At 43.8% G+C, this 21,203-nt stretch overlaps 1 protein-coding gene across 1 annotated transcript in view; it reads right to left on the bottom strand.

The window, feature by feature from the left end:
* Nucleotides 1–7,431: 7,431 nt before the first annotated feature.
* The window catches only part of MRPL4 (mitochondrial ribosomal protein L4), a 34,225-nt gene continuing 20,453 nt past the window's right edge, over nucleotides 7,432–21,203 (bottom strand). The window contains exons 6-9 of the mRNA XM_068128173.2: nucleotides 18,916–19,022; nucleotides 15,558–15,667; nucleotides 15,382–15,455; nucleotides 7,432–7,754 (exon numbers count right to left, since the gene is read on the bottom strand). Coding sequence (XP_067984274.2) covers nucleotides 7,609–7,754; nucleotides 15,382–15,455; nucleotides 15,558–15,667; nucleotides 18,916–19,022 — 437 coding nt within the window. The 3' untranslated portion in view covers nucleotides 7,432–7,608. The remainder of the gene's footprint in view (nucleotides 7,755–15,381; nucleotides 15,456–15,557; nucleotides 15,668–18,915; nucleotides 19,023–21,203) is intronic.

Consider the following 21,203-nt stretch of genomic DNA (forward strand, 5'->3'; position numbering starts at 1 on the left):
GCGGCCATTGTATAGAAATTGTGGGTGGAGTCAGACGAACTATCTAACCAATGGGTGGAACTCGCACGCAGGGCTCCTTTTATAGGTATTGATGTTCACGCTTTCCCGTCAAGCTTTCGTCTTATCTAACTCAAGAATAGCCACCACAGTGGTGGACTTTTATTTAACACCGATGCTTTCTGTGCGTCACACAGGATGTGGCTGGAGGTCACGAGTGAAGTTCAATGAAACCCAGACCTCATGTTTTCATCTGAATCGCTTTGTTTGCCAAATATTCAAAATGCTCATAAACTGGAAACGCAGAGCTATGGGGAAACCTACAAATAGTCGTGTCCACTTAAAATAAGAATACCTTCCAAACTCCCTCCCAGGGCATCAGCACACTCATGACTAAGTTATGAAGCTTTCCATCTATTACTTGCAGGGTGCATCAAAAGCAGTGTCCATGCGTGAGGAATCTGCAATGTGCCCAATACTGGCACGTAATAGCCAACTATTCTCCAAATGCACCCTTGGGATTGCTGAAGGCGACACGACACGGTTTCATAGACTTGTACAACACCAACTATAACCTCAGGTGAAAGCACTAAAACCAGAACAATTAACCTGCATTTTGAATCACCCTCCTGTTGCTGCATCAATTTCCCTTCCTTGACGGTTCCCAAGTGACGCAAGTTGAAGGGTTCATTTTGCTGCATAATGTATTAGCACAGGCCCAGCAGTGTGAGAATTAATAGCTCACTGCTCCACATTTACAAAAGAGTTTGCGTTTTTCTTCGGTAATGGGGTCAAATGGGAAGAGAGCAGGCGTATAACATATTGGCAAATGGTGGGTGAGGTTGGAAAGGCCATAATCCCTTTGTTTACCATGGGTGTGTTCCATCAGGAAGCAATTTATGATGGGAATAGAGCCTGTGATTGATGCTGTGAAGAGGAACAGGTTGAGATGGTTTGGTCATGTGTTGAGGAAGGATGAAAGTGACTGGTTGAGAAGAGTGATGGAAATGAATGTAGAAGGAAGTAGAGGATGGGGAAGACCGAGAAAGATTTGGCTAAAGATGGTGGAAGAAGAAATGCGGGCAAGGGGGTTAAACAAGGGGAGATGCAGAAAATAGGGCAAAATGGAGAAGATTGTCATGAGGACCGCAAGGCTAACCCCCGCTCCAGCAGGGAAAATGGCCTTAAAATGCATGTTGTTGTTGTTGTTGTTGTTCCATCAGGAAACAGCTTGCTCGATTCAAAGCACCAAAGCAAGCACTCAGACGGAATGGAGTGCTCGGCACCCCTTAACAAGAATACTCCATGGAAACAATCCTATTGTGGTACTCGAGCACATGCTGTTCGGGTCTTCAATTTCACTTTTACACCGATCCTCTGGTGAGAACTTCCACAAACGATTGTATTGTGTTGGCAATGACTACATAGTACGAAGAAGAAGGAAAGAGATTATTTTAAATGGGGAGCCAGAAGGAGGAACTCTTCACCAAGCTTATGTATGCACCTTACACTGTGCATTTGGGGGGGGGGGGGGGGGGAGAGGTTTTGCAAATTTGTAGATCTTGAAGAACTGGGATGAAAAATAGAGTAACAATTAAAGGATGAAACGCACGTTTTAACAATATCATCCTCTCGGTCTAGAAGAACCCCCTTTCGAGGCTATTTTTCCCCGCAGAGCAGGGGGGGTTGGCCTTTTTCAGGCACTGTGGTCCCCTTTTTTGAAGCAATGCTTTATGGCCGGATGCCCTTCCTGTCACCAACCGTTAGTCGCCTCTTGCGACACACAGGGAATTACCAGTGAACTGGTACTCAATTTGCCGACCTGGCATTAATTCAGCGATCGACCAGGATTCGAACCCAGGATCCAAGGATCCCAAGCCTGCACCCTAACCGCTAAGCCAACACCAGGCTTCTGCGAGAGAATATCATCCTCTGCGAGAGTGAAATTGAAGAAACAGCCACCAATCATTTTGAATCCGAATGTGGCGACCATTTTGCTAACATAAGTGGGTGCGTTCTGTTAGCAAGCACCACTCGCCAAGCACCTCCGTGATCGCTTGCTCCGCTTGCCAAGAGGTTTGCAAACCAGTTGATACGGAACGCCTGGGTTGGCAAGCGATAGCAAGCCACGAAAGAAACACACCCCAGATGTTAAAATCCCATCCATGTTTCCCACAATATACACGAGGGGCTTTCCGCACAATAACCGACCTAGGTCTGGGTCAATCAACCGGTTTAGTTAACGGCCTCCGAACTATCAAGCATAAATATATAAGCAATTGGTGTATTTAAATTCAATTCTAAGCCAGATTTTTTTAAAGCAGCAAATAATGTTCAATGCATTTAAAATTCCCACCAGTGTATATTTATGTTGGTGTGAGCCATGAGTGTGTTAATCACCAAATAATAAATCACTTGGGATATGCATGAAGAAATCCTCTCGGAATATTTCCCGAGCTTTTTCGTCCACCTGGCACTTCCATTCAGTCGTACTGCATTTAAAAAAAAACGCTCAAATGCACCACAAATATGATCTATGGAATCACGTGCACCCTCTGCAAGATGGACGCTGGTGAAACCGGGCGGTCATTTTCGTAATCACTTCCTCGATTTACAAATCAACCTCACAGACCTCTCCAAGCCGGTTGCTCGACACTTCAATCTTCCCAAATACTCATTCAACCACATGGTAGTTTCCCGTATTTCGCTCCATTTCAGTACCACGGAGTCATGAAGGCAAAGAGCAACGAAGAGCAAAGAGTAAAGAGCAAAAGAGCCTTTTTTTGTATACAGGGTCGAGGCTCGTGAAAGAGCTAACATTTATCAAACAAACAAATCAAACAAACAAGCAAACAAAGTATATAAAAAGGGGAGCGGTCGACAAGATGGGGAGAGAAGGGGAGGAAGCACACAAACACAACATTTGAGAGCAGGGACATCGGGAGATGTGTGGGAGGGAGAGGGCCTGGGGGGAGGCAGGATAGGTATAAAACGCAAGGACACCAAGGACTTCCAGGAAAGAAGTCGGCACCTCAAAAAAGTGGATTTAGGGTGAAATTAGCGGGGGTCGAAAAGATCAAGGTTTTGGATTGGGGAAGATAAGAGATGGTGGTGAACAGCTGTTTAAAAGACCTGGAGAGAGGAGTAGGATTGAAGAGAGTGAGGGAGTTTGTTCCAGAGGCGGGAGAAAAGAGGAATGAAGGAGTGAAGGTGAGCAGAGAGTCTTGATTTTGGCAGTTTAACCATAAGAGGGTTGCAGGCAGATCTTGTGCGACCTGTAGGAATATTTGGGGGACAGAGCCCAGAGAGAGCTGGGGGAGCAAGGCCGGAGAGGAGTCGGTAGAAGACGGAAAGACCACCAACCTGCCTGCGGTGAGTAAGTGAAAGGCCCTCAGAGATAGCGTCATCGCGGGAGATTCCAATGATTCTGAACGCTTTGGCCTTATGGACATGATCGGTACATTGGCTCCCCATGGGATCAATGAGCGCTTTTCATTCGCTTTCACCCCCCGTCTCTTAAAAATCTTTCAATCCTTTACCAATCTTTTTTTCCCCCTTTTATTTTTATGTATTACACTTTTCTTTCTCTTCTCACTCTCCTGCATTTTTACATTAAGGCATTTATTGTGAATCAAACTTCTTTTTTTTACCATTTCATGAATATTTATATCACTTAAAGTCTTTTTACTTTATATAACTAGTGCACCCTCTCCTTATGTGAGCAGCAGGAATGAGCATGTTATCCCCTATGGTTGTATATAGATTACAGTAGATCTGGGCTCGGATACATTCTTCTGAGAGGACGCGATAAGCATATAATGCCTCAAGGACGTTCAGATTTAGAAAAGGATTCATCCCTTTCAGTTTTGTGCAGTCGGGACTAAATCGATGCAGGTTATGATTCATCCAATCAAATGAAATTAAATCAGTAAAAGTATATAAATGCAAAAGCTGGACTTACAAGTTGGTTAAGCCGATGTTTCATCAATAATTTGCTTGCCTTGTTCATTGGCAGATGTTGAAGTGAAGACAAAGAAGCTTGAAAATGTCATTTGATGATTTTTAATCTTCTTCTTCACTACAACATATGCCGTGAACAAGGGCAAGTGGATTCTCGCTGAAACGTCGGCTTTAACGACTTGTAGGTCCAGCAGTAGCGACTGTTTAAAAAGTTAATCATACATGGTTGTGGTTATTATACACATTTTTTACTTTGGTCTGGTAGTGGTGCCCCATGAAACGTCACGATAAGGTATCCATTCATGTTCACATGGCATACGTCCAACAAAGAAAAACCTTTTCAGGAGGGGGGATATTATTATTAATTTGGTTTTGTAATGACATTAATATTATGCTAACATTTTATTATGAGAAGCGACAATGGAAAAACCCCACGATAAGCTAACTTAACATGTATGTACCTTAACACAGACTTCGCTCAAGGCAGAAAACCCGCCATTGGAGAGTAGGGGGCAAATGAAGTCTCTACAACCTCCATCATGTGACCCGTAGTCCTGTAAAGTTTGGTTGAAATTGATTAACGACCAAATGTATCACGGTCAGACAGACAAACAAATTGTACATTTTAGTTCAATCTCATTCCATCACTTTCCCCCTCCCCCATCCCTATTATTTTCACATTTATCCCGGTCAAATTGACCTTTAACCTTGAAACCATGACTCTCCCTGTCAAAATCAGTCATTCTCGACCACACGTGACTCACTACCCCCCTATAATCAACCCTAACCCAATCCTAGCTGTCTCTTTTGTTCCAACAAAGGATTAATGCCCAAAAGTTCCAGTTTCTCCTACCTTTCTTCCCATTGTGTTTAGCACACCTCAATCAACATTCGAATTTCCTCCATTGTTCTACCAGTCTGCTGACACAGATATATCACCAGCATTTATTTAAGAGAAAGACTCATCTTCGTTCTATCATGATGATACCTTTTGCTGGGTTCACGGCATAGGGCTGCCAGGATAACCGAGAGGTCTGCACAATCTCCTGCAATCCATCGAGCCTGGGTTCTCTTCTAAACTCCCATCTTGGAATTTCACATGCTGGTTTAAGAATCAGTCAGTGTGTCCCATCCCTCGGAGGGTCGTTTAGCCAGGTGTCCCATCAAAGATCCCACGGTGTCCTTCGAAGGAGTAGGTGAGCTATCACCAGCACCATGAACAAATTACAAATTCTTACTCTAACCTGGAGTAGGGCAGTAGGGGGCACCGGAATCAGTGGCAAAGCCATGCCCCCTCAACCAATGATGCTACCCACAACCATGTGTTGCATATGAAAGGGGAAGGCTCAAGACACGAGTACAAAAGAGGGTTAAGTATTACAATAGTCGTATTAAACACAAAATACAACAAACTGATACATTCACTGCATAAAAACTGGACTCCAAACAGCAATTCAAAAATTTTCAATCTCTTTCCATAATAATAGGTTCCTTGAAAAAGAAATAATAATAAAAAGAGCCCCCTCCGTCCACCGAGTTCTAAGGCAAATTTAGATATATCTAATCAAATGTGGATGATCATTGCAGTATTTTTTCTTTTCTGGGTTGAGAAGTGCGTGAAATTAGTCAGTCAATCATATATTTTTCATTTACCAGGATTGGATGCAATTATTTCCGATTACAAAGAGTGTTAATCGTTCTAAAATTCAGATGAAAAAGTTGCAGTCCATTCAAACATATTCAACCAAATTTAACTTTCGGTTAATCCTGGTGTTGGGCTAGCGGCTAGGGTGCCAGCTTAGGATCCAAGGATCCTGGGTTTGAATCCCGGTCGATCGCTGAATTAACGCCAGGGGGGTTGACTCAGCCTGTCATCCTTCCGAGGTCGGCAAATTGAGTACCAGTACACTGGTAATTCCCTGTGTCGTAAAAAGGCGACAAACAGAGTTGGCGGCAGGAAGGGCATCCGGCCGTAAAACATTGCTTCAAAAAGGGGACCAAAAAACAACAACAACCATGGTCCCCGAAAAAGGCCAACCCCTGCTTTGCGGGGAAAAATGGCCTCTAAACGGTGGTTTTAATCGAATCTGAGCATCAAAATTATTCAGTAAAAGTGACAATTACGTAATTGACACACTTTTGCCAGGATGCATTTTGTAAGCAGTTACTTGCAGCGGGCCTCGACCAGTCCGTCTGTGATTTAAATTTTCCCTGAAAAACTGATATTCTTCAGGAGAACGTGGAACGAAATCCCTCGCTTTTTTTTTTTTTTTTTTTTTTTTTTTTTAACTTAAGTGTCACAACGTCCAGGAACACGACGCAGATGACGATTCAGAATTTCAGATCACACAAACCAAATTCCGTTATTCCCCGCTTTAGGATTTTTTTGTTTTAGTTACATCATCATGATCTGTTTTGTTTTGAGTCACATGATCTGTTTTGCTTTAGTCACATGATCATGCATACGTCTGTCTCATTGAAAATGTAAACACAAACCATCATCCCCACATTTCATATGCCACCTCCAACAAATGAAAATGGTGCAGAAAACATTCAAACCAACAGAGCCTCATGTAATTATTTTTTACATTACTCAAGATGTACATATTGCTTCATTTGCAATAACGTTTTCTGGGTTGGCCTTTTGAAATTCCCAACTAAGCACACAAAGATCTAATGTCAGTGGGACACCGCAGGGTCAAATCCCATCTATTATGTTGATAGGTCCACGAATATACCAGGTGCTCTTCTGACAAATACATGCATGTACAAAGTGGGCGAGCTATCACCGGCACCCTCCGCAAATTACAAATTTCGGCTCTAACCTATAAGGGGCACTGCATCAGCGGCACCTCTGAGTCCACAGCAAATTATGCTACCCACAGCCATGTGCTGCATACTGAAGAAGATGTAAAATCTCAAAAATATCTAATTATATAATTATATATATATATATATATATATATATATATATATATATATATATATATATATATACACATATTACATGTAATCGGGGTAAAATTAAATAATTAACGAACGTAGCTTCAAGACGATCGATCAAGTTCAACGAAACCTGAGCTAAGCCTTTCGGCTAAGCTTCAGGCTAAGCCTTTCATTGAACTCGAGGAAGACTGAGAAGAAGGCCAATTTGGCCGAAGGCTTGTCGGAAAATAAAAGACCGATCTTCTTGAAGCTATGTCTATAACTTATTTAATTTCTTCCGATTATAATTATTTATTGAATGCACATGAGGCACCCTGCTCATATTGCGGAGTTTCTGCTATTTCTCACAGTCTAGACATATATATATATATATATATATACATATATATATATATATATATATATATATATATATATATATATATATATATATATATATATATATATATATGGAATAGCCTGAAGTGTTAAATTCTACTTCAAATTAAAATTAGTAATTAAAAAAAGTAATTCGAAGAGGCCTTGTGGTAGAAGCATGTACTGTATTGAAAGAAACCCGATTGTTTTCCTCGTAGAGTCACTCGTGCGTAAAAGTTAAATACATCTTGAGGTCGTCGTCTTGGGGAGTTGGGGGTGGTTTCTTCCTTAAATATTATTTTACCTTCAAATCCCCACACGAGATTCCTGGATCCTTTTATCCGAGTATCAAGGAATATCCCGATAGGGCATGTGGTATGGATAAAGTGGTGTAAAGCGCGTGTCATGCCAAAGAAGTTTCTTCTCCAAGAAACGAACCGTCGGAAGAGTTAGGACGAGTGTCTGGTACTTCAGCATGCTGTAGACATTAATGGCTGCATTCCAGGCACAAAGAAAAATTCACAGGATGAAAATGTCTTTTAAAAGTGAAGACAACAAAATTTCGCTTTCAAAAAATAAAATGCAAACAACCACAAAAAACAACATTGCGTGCATAATTGCCTGCCTAGGTCTGTCCTTCATCCATTAATTTTGCTGTGTCAACAAGGCAGCAGTCATCATGACGCACAACAAACATACAATCGCTTGGTTTAGCAAAAGCAAGAACTTCGAATTTGGTCAGATATGTCGTCTGACACCCTTCCTTTAGAATCAAATCCAAACAGAACGAAAAGGCAAGTACATTATTGTCCCCCGTCGCTCAGCGGAGCGAAAGGGGGACTATGGCTTTCCCCTCCGTCCGTGTGTCCGTCCGTCCGTGCGTGCGTGCGTAAGCGAAGGACCGCATTCGAATTTGGTGTGTGGGTGCAACCCACGTCAAAATCCAAGATGGCCGCCGCCATGTATGTCTGATGCCATGTATGTCTGAACCTTGTGAGATGAATATCTTGAAAAATAAGCGAAGTACCAACTTCTAATTTGGTGTGTGGGTGTATCTCGGCATAAGGACGAAAGCTATTGAAAATTGGGTCGCCACGTCAAAATCCAAGATGGCCGCCACCATATATATATATATGTCTGAAACTTGTGAGCGAAATATCTCGAAAAATAAGCGAAGTACCAACGTCTAATCTGGTGTGTGGGTGTATCTAGGCACAAGGAAGAACGCTGTTTAAAATCGGGTCGCTATGTCAAAATCCAAGATGGCCGCCGCCATGTATGTCCGAACCTTGTGAGATGAATATCTTGAAAAATAAGCGAAGTACCAATGTCTAATCTGGTGTGTGGGTGTATCTAGGCACAAGGAAGAACGCTGTTTAAAATTGGGTCGCCACGTCAAAATCCAAGATGGCCGCCGCCATGTATGTCCGAACCTTGTGAGATGAATATCTTGAAAAATAAGCAAAGTACCAACGTCTAATCTGGTGTGTGGGTGTATCTAGGCACAAGGAAGAACGCTGTTTAAAATCGGGTCGCTATGTCAAAAGCCAAGATGGCCGCCGCCATATATATGTCTGAACCTTGTGAGCGAAATATCTTGAAAAATAAGCGAAGTACCAACGTCTAATCTGGTGTGTGGGTGTATCTAGGCATAAGGAAGAACGCTGTTTAAAATTGGGTCGCCACGTCAAAATCCAAGATGGCCGCCGCCATATATATGTCTGAACCTTGTGAGCGAAATATCTTGAAAAATAAGCGAAGTACCAACGTCTAATCTGGTGTGTGGGTGTATCGAGGCACAAGCAAGAACGCTGTTTAAAATTGGGTCGCCACGTCAAAATCCAAGATGGCCGCCGCCATGTATGTCTGATGCCATGCATGTCTGAACATTGTAACCTGCATATCTTGAAAAATAAGCGAAGTACCAACTTCTAATCTGGTGTGTGGGTGTATCTAGGCATAAGGAAGAACGCTATTGAAAATTGGGTCGCCACGTCAAAATCCAAGATGGCCACCGCCATGTATGTCTGAACCTTGTGAGATGAATATCTTGAAAAATAAGCGAAGTACCAACTTCTAATTTGGTGTGTGGGTGTATCTCGCCATAAGGAAGAAGGCTATTGAAAATTGTGTCGCCACGTCAAAATCCAAGATGGCCGCCACCATATATATGTCTGACCCTTGTGAGATGAATATCTTGAAAACTAAGCGAAGTACCAACTTCTAATTTGGTGTGTGGGTGTATCTCGCCATAAGGAAGAAGGCTATTTAAAATTGGGTTGCCACGTCAAAATCCAACATGGCCGCCACCATATATATGTCTGAACCTTGTGAGCGAAATATCTCGAAAAATAAGCGAAGTACCAACTTCTAATCTGGTGTGTGGGTGTATCTAGGCACACAGAAGAAAGCTGTTTAAAATTGGGTCGCCACGTCAAAATCCAAGATGGCCGCCGCCATGTATGTCTGAATCTTGTGAGAAGAATATCTTGAAAGATAAGCGAAGTACCAACTTCTAATTTGGTGTGTGGGTGTATCTCGGCATAAGGAAGACCGCCATTGTAAAGTGGGTCGCCACGTCAAAATCCAGGACGGCCGCCACCATATATATGTCTGAACCTTGTGAGCGAAATATCTTGAAAAATAAGCGAAGTACCTTCTGTTGTGTGGGTGTATCTAGGCATAAGGAAGAACGCTATTGAAAATTGGGTCGCCACGTCAAAATCCAAGATGGCCGCCTCCATGTTTGTCTGACCCTTGTGAGCGAAATATCATATCATAGCATGTTTTCTGCGTGTTCCACTTTGTCAACTCACATCACTTCCCCGACGGGGGACCTAGGCGTAACGCTTGTCACTATGAAATCAGATGAAGTTTTGTACTTGTCGAATTATGAAGTCATAATGGAGGCACCTATGACATCATCATTTACATATGTTATTCCCCATGGAGAGTTCTTTACAATGAACCATGCCTCAATTTTTTATATGCAGCGCTTTCTGAGATATAGAGGTGCAAAGGTTTTTGGTTTTTCCAAGATGGCGCCCATACCACGTGACCTATGACGTCATACTTATCATGAAAAAAATTATACAGGAGGTGCATTGATGGTGAAAATTTCCTGTCAATCGGACCAACGGTTGCAGAAAAAATAATATTTATTCTGCGTGGACAAACAGACAGACAATCCAACCAATCTTTTAGAATTTAGACAGCCAAACAGACTCAAATGCAATATCCTCTCCTCTGGTGAGGTTAAAAATAAAGTAGTCTGTCTGGGTCTCCTACTTCCTTCATGTTTGTTTGTGTGTGTGTGTGTGTGTGTGTGTGTGTGTGTGTGTGTGTTTGGGTGTGTGTGTGTGTGTGTGTTTGGGTGTGTGTGTGTGTGTGTGTGTGTTTGTTTGTTTGGGGCTGTGTGTGTGTGTGTGTTTGCGGCTGTGTGTGTGTGTGTGTGTGTGTGTGTTTGGGTGTGTGTGTGTGTGTGTGTGTGTGTGTGTGTGTGTGTGTGTTTGTGTGTGTGTGTGTTTGGAGCTGTGTGTTTGGGGCTGTGTGTTTGGGGCTGTGTGTTTGGGGCTGTGTGTTTGGGGCTGTGTGTTTGGGGCTGTGTGTTTGGGGCTGTGTGTTTGGGGCTGTGTGTTTGGGGCTGTGTGTTTGGGGCTGTGCGTGTGTGTTTGGGGCTGTGCGTGTGTGTTTGGGGCTGTGCGTGTGTGTTTGGGGCTGTGCGTGTGTGTTTGGGGCTGTGCGTGTGTGTTTGGGGCTGTGCGTGTGTGTTTGGGGCTGTGCGTGTGTGTTTGGGGCTGTGCGTGTGTGTTTGGGGCTGTGCGTGTGTGTTTGGGGCTGTGCGTGTGTGTTTGGGGCTGTGCGTGTGTGTTTGGGGCTGTGCGTGTGTGTTTGGGGCTGTGCGTGTGTGTTTGGGGCTGTGCGTGTGTGTTTGGGGCTGTGCGTGTGTGTTTGGGGCTGTGCGTGTGTGTTTGGGGCTGTGCGTGTGTGTTTGGGGCTGTGAGTGTGTGTTTGGGGCTGTGAGTGTGTGTTTGGGGCTGTGAGTGTGTGTGTGTGTTGGGGCTGTGTGTGTTTGATGCTGTGTGTGTGTTTGGGTGTGTGTGTGTTTGGTCCTGGGTGTGTTTGGGCCTGGGTGTGTTTGGGCCTGGGTGTGTTTGGGCCTGGGTGTGTTTGGGCCTGGGTGTGTTTGGGCCTGGGTGTGTGTGTTTGGGGATGTGTGTGTGTTTGGGGCTGTGTGTGTGTGTGTTTGGGGCTGTGTGTGTGTGTGTGTTTGGGGCTGTGTGTGTGTGTGTGTTTGGGGCTGTGTGTGTGTGTGTGTTTGGGGCTGTGTGTGTGTGTGTGTGTTTGGGGCTGTGTGTGTGTGTGTTTGGGGCTGTGTGTGTGTGTGTTTGGGGCTGTGTGTGTGTGTGTTTGGGGCTGTGTGTGTGTGTTTGGGGCTGTGTGTGTGTGTTTGGGGCTGTGTGTGTATGTGTGTGTGTGTGTGTGTGTGTGTGTGTGTGTGTGTGTGTGTGTGTGTGTGTTTCCACATCGCACATCACACTGAGCTGGGCCTGCCTTTGTCGGCCAATTATCCGAACAGTGCACCAATCATTCATCCCAGTTGTACACCAGGTCCACTGAGTGCTTCGTAATGGCATCTGGCACACATATTCTCTTTCCAACAAAAAACGCAGAATTACATGAAGAAGCAATTACTAGGAGATATCAGTCGGCTTAACGTCACTTCTGATGTACTTAATGATACTTTCAGGGGTGTTTACGTATTAGTAAGTTATATGCCGGCATTATAAACACGGCAGGTATCTTGGTGCAGTTTGTTCCTTGCTCGCTTTATCTGCTGTGCTAATTGTTGGTGAATAATAAAAAATAAGCATTTCTCAGTCCCCATTTGGCTTATTTATTGCATTTTCAAAACTCATCAGGATTTGAGAATCTTAAAATGTACCGTATTTTCCGGTGTATTAACCGTGACCGTGTATTAACCGCACCCCTGTTTTTCTCCCTCAAAAATATTGTTACGTTTGTGGGGGGTAGTCATTGATTACCTTAGTGCTCTGATGTGGAGAAGAAGAAACCCCATGTATCATAAGTAGAGATCCGGTGGTCCATATGTCGTGGAAATGTATAAGTGTCCCCATGAGAGGGGTGGGGTTATGTTAAGTAGTTAGGGATTATGGGTAATGAATGCCCTGTATGTAATGGCCTCTATTGTTTTTCCTCTGTTCCTTATGACAATGCAGCACACATTCATAGCAAGAAATCACGCATTTATAACACGAAATAAAAGCGACCGGAACCGGGACATTGAACCACAGCTGATACCACTGATGGGTGATCACAAAAGCAGGCAGCCCCATGAGGCCACGCCCCGAAAAGCAGCGATTGGTTAGGGTACGATAGAGTGATGTGGCGGCGGCCGCTGGTTGGAGCAGGCACGGAAGGCGTCAGATGACGTCAGAGGACTGCGAACAATAGAACTGAGTTCCCGACATTTTGTCTCTTTTGGTTCTATCACTCTCTCCGGACTGGCCTCCATAGCGAACTCTCTCGGCATCTGGATTTCATAAAGAACGGTCACGCATATGGCGCCTCTTGAGCTGGACCTGGAGGTGTTGGTGGAAGGCGGCGCATTTGCGTGCTATGCTTGCGCTGGGTTCCGATTGAAGGCACGGCCGCATTTTCTTTTCCTTGGCATGTCGGTGCTGGTGAACGAGATCGACGGGGACGAGCGGGGCGAGTGGAACGGGCGCCGCCTGCTGACTTCACGCACGGCAGCTAGAGGAGTGGGCTGCACAGCGAGGCCTAGTTCCCGCTCGCGGGCAGTGCCGCCTGTGTTTCCCGCGCAGGGACGTGGAGGCCTGCGACGATCCGAGACGATTCCTGACGAGGTTCAAGCGCCGCTCGAAGGCAAGTACAAACTAACACATATTTATTTTCCAGTTATATTTCCCTTTGTGTTGTATTTGAGTCTGTGTGCGGGCACTCCATTTCGGAATCTTATTTTGCCGTGCATTATCTGGTTACCCGCATTTCTTCAATAAAGCCGGTATTTTTGTACATTTGAATCAGTGTCGGTTTGAGTTGATTGTCGCAGGTGCGAAGACGTCCAGTGAACCCATGCATGTAAGGGCTCGCGGCCCTTCCAACACTCCTCTCCCCCCCCCCCCGGGTCAGCCATTGACTGAACACCTCGGAGTTGAAAGTTGAAGCTCGTTTGGTCATCTGTCACCCTGCGGTATTCACTATAGGGTAGACACACGACAATATACATATATTGATCATTTTAATTTCTGATCTAGATGTAAATATGTTTGTACATTAACTTTGTGTGGGACGAAGTGACGTCTTAATTTTGTCTAACAGTCTTATTCTCATTTTCCCGCGAACCCCCGCTCTAGCAGGGAAAATGGCCTTAAAATGCCTGTGTGTGTGTGTGTGTGTGTGTGTGTGTGTGTGTGTGTGTGTGTGTGTGTGTGTGTGTGTGTGTGTGTAGTCTTATTCTCATTTTCAAGAAATTTAAGAGAGGAGAGGGTATCAATAATTTTTTTCTTTCTTATTTTAAAAATATTATAAAGAGGATTTTTTTTGTTACTAGAAAAAGGAGGAAAAGGGATTCATGTTGGTATCATCCATATTTCTTGTGGATTTGTGGCCCTGAAATGGGCTGTTTGGTTTTGATGAAGCTTTTCAGCTAAACCTGAGGAAATCCTTGACACCGCTTTCCTCGATGAAGACTGCACGTAACTCCTCGTCCGAATCAGGGTAGAGCAAATCCCTGTCGCTGTCCACGTTGCTGTCATCGTCACTAGCCTCTTCCTCCCAGATGATGTCGTCATCTGTGCCGTCCATATCGTTGGTGATGCAGCATTTCAAGAATGCTCACTTGATGATATCCAATGTCATCTCCTCCCACATCTTGACGATCCAGCCACAGATCATCGGAAGGTCGACTTTTCTCATGCTCCCGTTCTTGGTGTAGGTCTTCTCCCCAGTCTTTTGCGCAGCGCATGCATGTGTTCTCTCGGCAGCTGGGCCTTGGACCGAGTGTTGTCACCTCATTAAACAAACTTACGTGTGAGAACGTGACCTCTTTTCATTATTGGCTGTGAGCTTAAAAGAGTGGCTTTTATACTCTAACAGCGGGAAAATCTGTTACATTCAAAGCCAAGACAGGTCTGCGTGACGTAATCTGATGACGTAAGCCACCCACGTAAGTTTGAAAAGGAGACACTAGCGCAAAGCACGTGTGACTGCCCAACCTGTTGTCGGATGCACGGTAGTTTGCGCGCAAGCTTATTCGAGGTGAGTTCCCGTAATTAGACTCCAGCTAGTGTCAATAATTCTTCTTTTGATGTGAGACCAGGTGGGTGTTCCCGTCAATCATTCCACACTCCTGTTTGTCAATCAATCAGAATTGACAAGAACGCAATGACATGTCGAGGTTACAGTGCATGGCTCAACGGGCAAAAAATGTGCAACCGAGATCACTTGTATTCGTAGTTTTACGTAATTATGAAAGCTCTAAACATTCCCCGATATGCAAAATGTACATCGAAAGGTATATGTATGACAATTGGAATTCAGCATTGATTGTTTTTAAGACAGATTCTTTTCTATATCTGTGTATTAACCGCACCCCCAACTTTTAACTTTTTGCTGATAAAAAAGCGCGGTTAATACACCAGAAAATACGGTATATTAAAGAGAAAGTAGAATTGGAAAATAATGTGACATTTGAAAATATTTGGATTCATCTGTCTTGTTATGAGAATAATGTTTACCTGCATTTATCGGCATTTTATTATATCAAACAATTTGGTCTCGGGCGAAGGATTCTCGACTTTTCGAGATAGTGGGGAACGGCAAATGTAACAATTTAACAAAAAGTGTGGGATGGGGGGTGGGGGGGATTTTGCATTTTTTAGTGAGAGGGTGGGGGGACGATTGTCCTCAAGTACATATGATGGGATATATCCCTGATTACCACCGAGCTATCCTGAATAGTCCGTGTGTACAAAAATACCTTATTTAATATTGTTTGATCAACATGAAAATTTAACAGAAACAGAAACAATATTTGGAATTGGCAACATGACGTTAAAAAGTGGCATTGCAACTCACCGACAGCAGGAATAAGGCCGATGGTCTTCAACGTCTCTGTGGCTTTCACAATGTTTTCAGGCATTTGGTCGTTGCTGCACAAAACAGAAATGAGCATCAAAAATATTTCCAACACAATTGAAATCCAAGTCTAGTTTGAGTACAAGCAAATCAAATGGAAAAGGAACGCAACATACATGTCAACAATGAGGACAGAATCACCCCAATGGCGATATCGAACAAAGTCCGTCATGTATTGAGGGTCGGCAGTTGGGAGGTCCAGTGAGTCAATGATGTGCAGATCATCCTGAAATGCAAAGTCTATCAAACAATTGAGCACGATTTGAACAAAGAAATGCAGACTTCCTTTTACACTTTAGAGCCTGTGCAATGGATGCCAACCTATGGTTGTTTGTCCATGCTCTGTCCTTATAAATTCTAAGCCTTGCACAAGGAAGCAGCACATGCCATTTCCAAAGTCTTGGGTAGGACTCGGCTTCGGTTTGATCTGCTGACCTCCCAGACTCGGAAACTTGTCGTCTGCGATTAACTTTTTGATGCGACATAGACCAACGCTGGGTCTGATTCTGAGATTATGCCATAAAACCTTTTCTGAAGCTCTCAGCAGTGGATACAGATGTCGACATTTCATGAGCTGATACAAAACGTCTTTCCTCAAAGTTGTTATTCGTGGGAAATAACAGATGGAAATCATATAGACTTCAGATAAACAGGGTGGAGGAGGGATACATTATATTTTGCATCAAGTACGAGGATCACTGTGAATGAGGTGGCATTGCTTAAAAGAAGTTGTAATGCATTATGATAATCATACATTATGATATATTTACCATTAGCCATTATAACCTCTTACTGGCACTACCTGGGGAGCTGACACATGCAGCCTTCACACTTTTACCCCCACTCTAGTGTATCCCATTGCAGTGCACCTGCCTGGGCTGCAAGCAGTCACACTAAATACCCTCATGCTATCCTTAACAATGCAATGAGAATTGCATCTGGCACACTGAAGTGAACCCCTCTACGTGGCTCCCTGTGCTGACCAACATCGCATCCAAGGACATTCGCAGGTAAGCATGAACATACCGAGTATACCTTCAGATGCAATCCAATGTTGACCTGCCAATCCACGAAGAGCAACTGAATCCTCCAAGACTTTGATTGAAGTCACGGAAGTCTTTCTGGATTAGAGGACCTGCAGTGACCAATACTAACGCTAAGGAGTTGTGGCGGCATCAATGGGAAATGGCATCGGTTCAAAATGGCCAGCTAATTCAAGATCCTATGAACGAGCCTCCAGGCTTTGACCTAAAGAGACGCCAATGTGGTGGTCTTAACAGACTGTGAACGCCACATGCAAGGACCACCGATCATATGTATAAGTGGAAGCAAACCGAGAGCACAGCGTGTTCCTGTGGCCATCAAAATCAGACAGTCCAACATGTTGTACAGGACTGCGTGTAGAGGAGATTCCGTGGGTTCCTTACAGAGCTACACAAGACCACTGATGCTGCAAACAAATGGCTCACATTACAAGGTATTCAATTACAATCACCGACAAGATCATACCAAAGAAAGAAAGAAGCATTAGTCATTCACTGTTCCATTCTGTGGAACCATGAGATCATCAAAAGGATTTGTAAAGAAATCGCAATAAATAAATAATTTAGGATAGGAGATGCTGGTTGCACAGAGATAAGATGAAGGGTAAAGGATGGGGGTGGAGTTAATAATCACAAAGTGTCATTATTAACCAACCTCAGTGGTGTAAATAGTTAAAACATCCGCTCTGAGCTCGGGAAACTGACACGGACAGTCGTACCAAAGCCAAAAATGGTACATGCTGCTTCCTTGCTTAATGCTCAGCATTTAGAAAGGACAGAGCATGGACAAACAAGCGTAGGTTGGCAACCATTGTGCAGGGTGGATGCACCTAATGGCATCCTCTGGCACTAAAGTTCCAAGGAATAATCTATCTATCTTCTATATATAGAATGTATATATAAAATGTATATATATGTATTACATAAAAGAAAGTTTTTGATTGTTTGTTTGTCTGCAAGCGCTAATCTCCTGTACGGTGAAATATAGGAGGAAACCTCTGAAACAAAAAATGTCGGGACGGTCCCCGGGAAGGTTCTCGACTAGGTGGTGAGGCCGGTCGAGGCTACCTCGGCCGGCCTGGGCCCATTTCGCAATTAAAAGCTGAGCTGAATTATAGTGGTCAATCTTCTTCAGCCGCGAGTAAAAGCTGAATTATAGTAGTAAATTCATTCAAAAAGAATTTAAAATGTCGGGACGGGCCCCGGGAAGGTTATAGGTGAGGTGGTGAGGCCAGTCGAGGCCGCTTCGGCCAGGCTCGGCCCATTTCGCAATTAAAAGCTGAGCTGAATTATAGTGGTCAATCTTCTACGGCCGCAAGTAAAAGCTGAATTATAGTAGTAAATTCATTCAAAAAGAACCCGAGCAACACCGGGTGCTTTCGGATAGTTATTCATATTTATTACTTGCAAAACTCAGCCTGTCATCCTTCTGAGGTCGGCAAATTGAGTAACAGTTCACTGGTAATTCCCTGTGTGTCGCAAAAGGCGTCTAACAGGGTTGGCGGCAGGAAGGGCATCCGGCCATAAAGCATTGCTTCAAAAATGGGACCACGGTGCCGGAAAAAGGCCAAACCCTGCTCTGCGGGGAAAAATGGCCTCTAAAAGTGGTCATTTATTACTCGCAACATCGAAGATTTTTCAAGTATATTTGTCTGTTTGGCACTCACCTACAGGTCACAATTCTAAACCGATCGTCATGAAACTTCACCAAGCTGTAGAGGTCGTCACAATTGAGAATCCTATGGATTTTGACGTCAAAGGTTAAAGGTCACCTGGAGGTCAGATTTCTAAAATCGCCATTTTTCATCCGATTAATTTGAATTTGAACAGCATTTGTATATCGAGTCACTAAATTGGGAAACTAACTACTTTTGAGGTCAAAGGTCAACTCAAAGTCAAACTTCCAAAATCAATTTTCATCTGAAAAAACCGTCAATTTTCATCCGATTGACTTGAAAATTAAACAGCATTTGTATATTGAGTCACTGAATTGGAAAACTAACTACTTTTGAGGTCAATGGTCAAAGGTCAAATCAAGGTCAAACGTCTAAAATCACCAATTTTCATCCTATTAACTTGAAAATTAAACAGCAATGACATCATGTATCGCTGATTTGGGAAACCAATTATTAAGGGCAAAAAGGGTTGTGCTTTCATCTCTCTGAGGATTGGTGACTTAAGTGATTGAGACTCTCGGATTGGACAATACAATTTGCTACAAATTATGATGTCACAGATGCCGTGATGGGTTATGTAAGTGAGGCATCCTGCCTCACTTTGCATCCTTGAACCTATTTTATGTAGTATCAAACAGTGTAGGATTCTCCGTAACATCTACATTTTAAGCTATTTTTTGGCATTCTGATCACACTTGAAATCAGAAACATGTCCAGAACTGTCGAATACACGAGTTGCAAACATTAGTGCATACCTGTGCATGTTTAATAGTCAATGCCACCTTAAGACCCAAGACACGGATCTTCATGGGCAGCATGTAGTAATAACTTTTGGGCCCTCTTGGTCCATGTGACACACCACCTGGGGGAGAAGGGTAAAATTGGAACAGATTTAAAATTCAAGCAGAAGCAGTGAAAGGTAGATGAAAAAGGATATACAAGGAACTTTGACAAAGGAGGTCATTTGGCCAATCATGACTGCACCATGTGAGCACCACTTCTTTCTTCATATGCAGCACATGGCATCATTTTGGAGTACTGCTATCCCCTCTGAGCTGGTGTGCTCCTGCCTCTCACCTAGCTCAGCTTCATGCTGTGGAAACTAAGGCTTTTAAAATCACTGGTATCTCCGGCGATTAAGCCAATTCTGAGAGCCTTTCACTCTCTCACTGCAGGCAGGTTGGCAGTCTTTCCGTCTTCTACCGATTCCTCTCTGGCTCCCCCTGCTCTGTCCCTCAAATATTCCATCAGGATGCACAAGATCTGTCAACAACCCTCTTCTTCTGAAACCACCAACATCAGGACTCTCTGCTCACTCCTCTTTTCTCCTGCCTCTGGAGCAAACTCCCTCACTCTCTTCAATCCCACTCCTCCCTCCAGGTCTTTAAAACAGCTGTTCCCCACCATCTCTTATATTCCCCCATCCAAAACCTTGATCTTTTCTACCCCCGCTAATTCATCCCAGATCCACGTTTTTGAAATACCAACTTCTTTCCTGGAAGTCCTTGCAGTGTCCTTGTGTTTTACACTTCTCCCCCCCCCCCCACCATACCCACCAGCCCCCCCAGCCCCCCCACCCCCAACCCTGTCCCTTCCACAGATATACCACTGTCCCTGTTCTCTACTGTTGATGTGCTTCCCTCTCTCACACTCTTGTCTCCCACTCCATTTATTTTATGTTTTATGTGTTTTCTGTTTGTCATTGTGTTTTACGTGTTGCTCTTACACGAGCCTGGACTTTGTATTCGAAAAAAAAAAAAAACAATAAAAAAAAATTGTTGGGGGTGCAGCAGTGCCTCTGAAGCAGTAACCCCTGTAGCTTAGGGCAGAACATTTTGAAATTTGTTTAATGGTGCAGGCGATGGCTCACCTACTCTTCACGAAGGACACCATGGAATATTTAACGTCCACCAACTAATACTATAGTACATGCATCGCCCAGTTTAACATTCATCCGATGGACGGCACACATTGATGAATCGCCCTGTCTGTCAAACACCAGGATGACAGTTTATAGCAGGGCCGGGATTCCAACCCAGGCTAGACAGCTTAGAGGAGAGTGTGCATCACTTCTTACTCACCCTCCCTCCCCCTCCAACCGCAACCGTTCCACCTTACTACCCCGACTCAGCAAAAACAGCTGGCGATGCGTACCTGTACCCACCCACTTTTATGGAGAACAATGATACAAACCAAAAAAAAATGAACTACCTTCAGAGGCCATTTTTCCCCACAGAGCAGGGGTTGGCCTTTTTTGGGCACCATGGTCCCCTTTTTGAAGCAATGTTTTATGCCCGCATGCCCTTCCTGCCACCAACCGTTAGTCGACTCTTGCGACACACATGGAATTACCAGCTAGCTGGTACTCAATTTGCCGACCTTGGAAGGATGACAGGCTGAGTCAACCCCCCTGGCGTTAATTCAGCAATCAACCGGGATTCAAACCCAGGATCCTCGGATCCCAAGCCGGCACCCTAACCGCTAAGCCAACACCAGGCTTGCTTAACCGATCAATACAAATCTTTAACTAATTGATCAACTACTCATGGGAAATATAGTTTGATAAAAGTGAAATCAGTCACTGGTCTGGCAGCCATATTTGATTTTTTTTTTTAACCCTTAAAGAGTTGGCTTGCACCAAGTCCATCTCAAGACTGCGCAGGGTAAGTATTCTATGAATACCATCGAGTTATACATGGTGCCGTGTAGGCATTGTTTGTTTGTAATCAGCATCACCCTTTTTTAATCGCTGCAGAACGCTATCATTTGGCTTCCAAGATGGTGCGCACAGAGAGCCGTCTCATCCACAATGTTCTTGCAGATGAAGAACAATGATAGCTCGACATTAATTAAGGAAGTTATCAAAGTTGTATTTTTGCCATTTTCATGCCTTCAAATCTGTTCTCACGTCCATTGCATGGGAGGAACTATGATTAATATACATTTCAATACAAGTTTTTCCCAAATGTCAATCCACTTCCAGCAATGTGCAAATGAGTAAAAACAAATTCATTTTCTCAACCAACATCGTCAGAAGAGATTA

Source organism: Myxine glutinosa, chromosome 9, assembly GCF_964187855.1.
Source record: "Myxine glutinosa chromosome 9, kmMyxGlut1.1, whole genome shotgun sequence".
NCBI lineage: Eukaryota > Metazoa > Chordata > Myxini > Myxiniformes > Myxinidae > Myxine > Myxine glutinosa.